General features: G+C 39.7%; 1 protein-coding gene across 1 annotated transcript in view; it reads right to left on the reverse strand.

The window, feature by feature from the left end:
- The window catches only part of LOC107104419 (GTPase IMAP family member 8-like), a 33,330-nt gene that overhangs the window by 29,083 nt on the left and 2,712 nt on the right, over positions 1-1,535 (reverse strand). The window contains 3 exon segments of the mRNA XM_015404414.1: positions 3-203; positions 303-436; positions 528-1,370. Coding sequence (XP_015259900.1) covers positions 3-203; positions 303-436; positions 528-1,370 — 1,178 coding nt within the window.

Here is a 1,535-nt window from a genome sequence, read left to right on the forward strand (position 1 = left end):
GCTCTGAGGATTGGAACAACCAGGAGAAAAACATGAGGTCCAGGAGAAAACATGGAGACACTGTGGAGAACTTCATCTTTGATCCAGTCAGGTGGTGTTGGGTCTGAGAACCAGCCTGGTGTTTCAACCACTGAGACTTTTACTCCATCAAAGTCTCCTTCATGTTTCTCACATGTTGCTGATGTTCTCTGATCTTCGTATTTCTGAAACATTATGAAAAAGAAATTTGTGGACGTGATGAACATCCAGTCTGGATGCTAGAATCTATTAAATGTTTTTTTTTCATCATCATGAGGGTTCACCTTTTCCAACCAAGCTCTATTAAAGGTTCTGTTAAATTTCTTCTTGAAAAAGATCCGATTTCCTGCTGAACTCTTTCCTGAACATTTCTGTCCAACCAGAACAATCCTGATGTCAGTGACTGGATCTCTCTCAGCTGGAAAACAAACAGACAAACCAAATAGTTTTTAATCCTGAAACATTAATGTTACAGGATTATATCATAAACCTTTATAAAACTTGTTTACATTCATAAACCTCTTTCAGGACTCTTGACTGTCTCTCGTTGATCTCCTTCAACCTTCTGGCTGCCTTGTCTGCAGCCTCCATCTTGGCTTCTATCTGTGCTGCTCGGTCCAGGTCCACTTCATAATGAGGATCTTCATTTCCTGCCCACATCTCTTCAATCTTCTCAATGCGCTCCTTTACCTGAGTCTTATCACTGTGGTCCTTGTTGTTCAGAACATGATACCTGTTCCCACACTTGTTCACTATCCACTGCAGACCTTCATCACTCTCTATACGCTCCTCCACAGTCTTCACTCCTAACCAGTCACCAAAGGTAAACAGAACCAGTGAGTGTTTCCAGATTTCTTCTCTAAACAGACTCATGTGTTCCTGGACAGATCTCAGATATGATGCATCAGCATTGATTATCAGAGGAATAACCAGCAGCACAGCATGTGGTCCTGGAGGACAGAGATTCACACTGTTCTCTATTTCCAGTTTGTCCATCTCACTGGTGTCCTGAAGGGTGTGGATGTAGAACCATCCAGGAGAATCCACCACTGTGACCCGCCTTCCTTCAACTACACTGTGGCTGATTTCACTGCCTGTTGTCTTTCTTGCGACACCTTTATTTACACCAAATGCATTTTTTGCCAGAATTATGTTTCCTGCTGAGTTCTTTCCAGCAAGTGAACCACCAATCATCAATATTCTTAAATGGTTTGGAGGAGCTTTTCCACCTAAATCATAAATACCAATAATTAGTATTGGTACATTTGCAGCTTGGGTCTGTTTAGAGTAGGATTAATAATGTGAATAAAAAAAGAAAAAAAGAAAAAACAGCTGTTAGTTTATTGGTCTTTGTATCAGAAAATTGATGAACTATGGGAATCTATGGATTTAGATGGTTTTAAAATGTATTTTTTATTTTACCAACAACAACAAAAATTCTAAAAGTCAAAATTATTTAATGCTCTGTATGTCTAGCTCCCAGAGACGTCTGCAGAAACATTTATCACTTTATCCTG

The sequence above is a fragment of the Cyprinodon variegatus genome, unplaced genomic scaffold (genome assembly GCF_000732505.1).
Source record: "Cyprinodon variegatus isolate N-32 unplaced genomic scaffold, C_variegatus-1.0 Scaffold1732, whole genome shotgun sequence".
NCBI classification, from domain to species: Eukaryota; Metazoa; Chordata; class Actinopteri; order Cyprinodontiformes; family Cyprinodontidae; genus Cyprinodon; species Cyprinodon variegatus.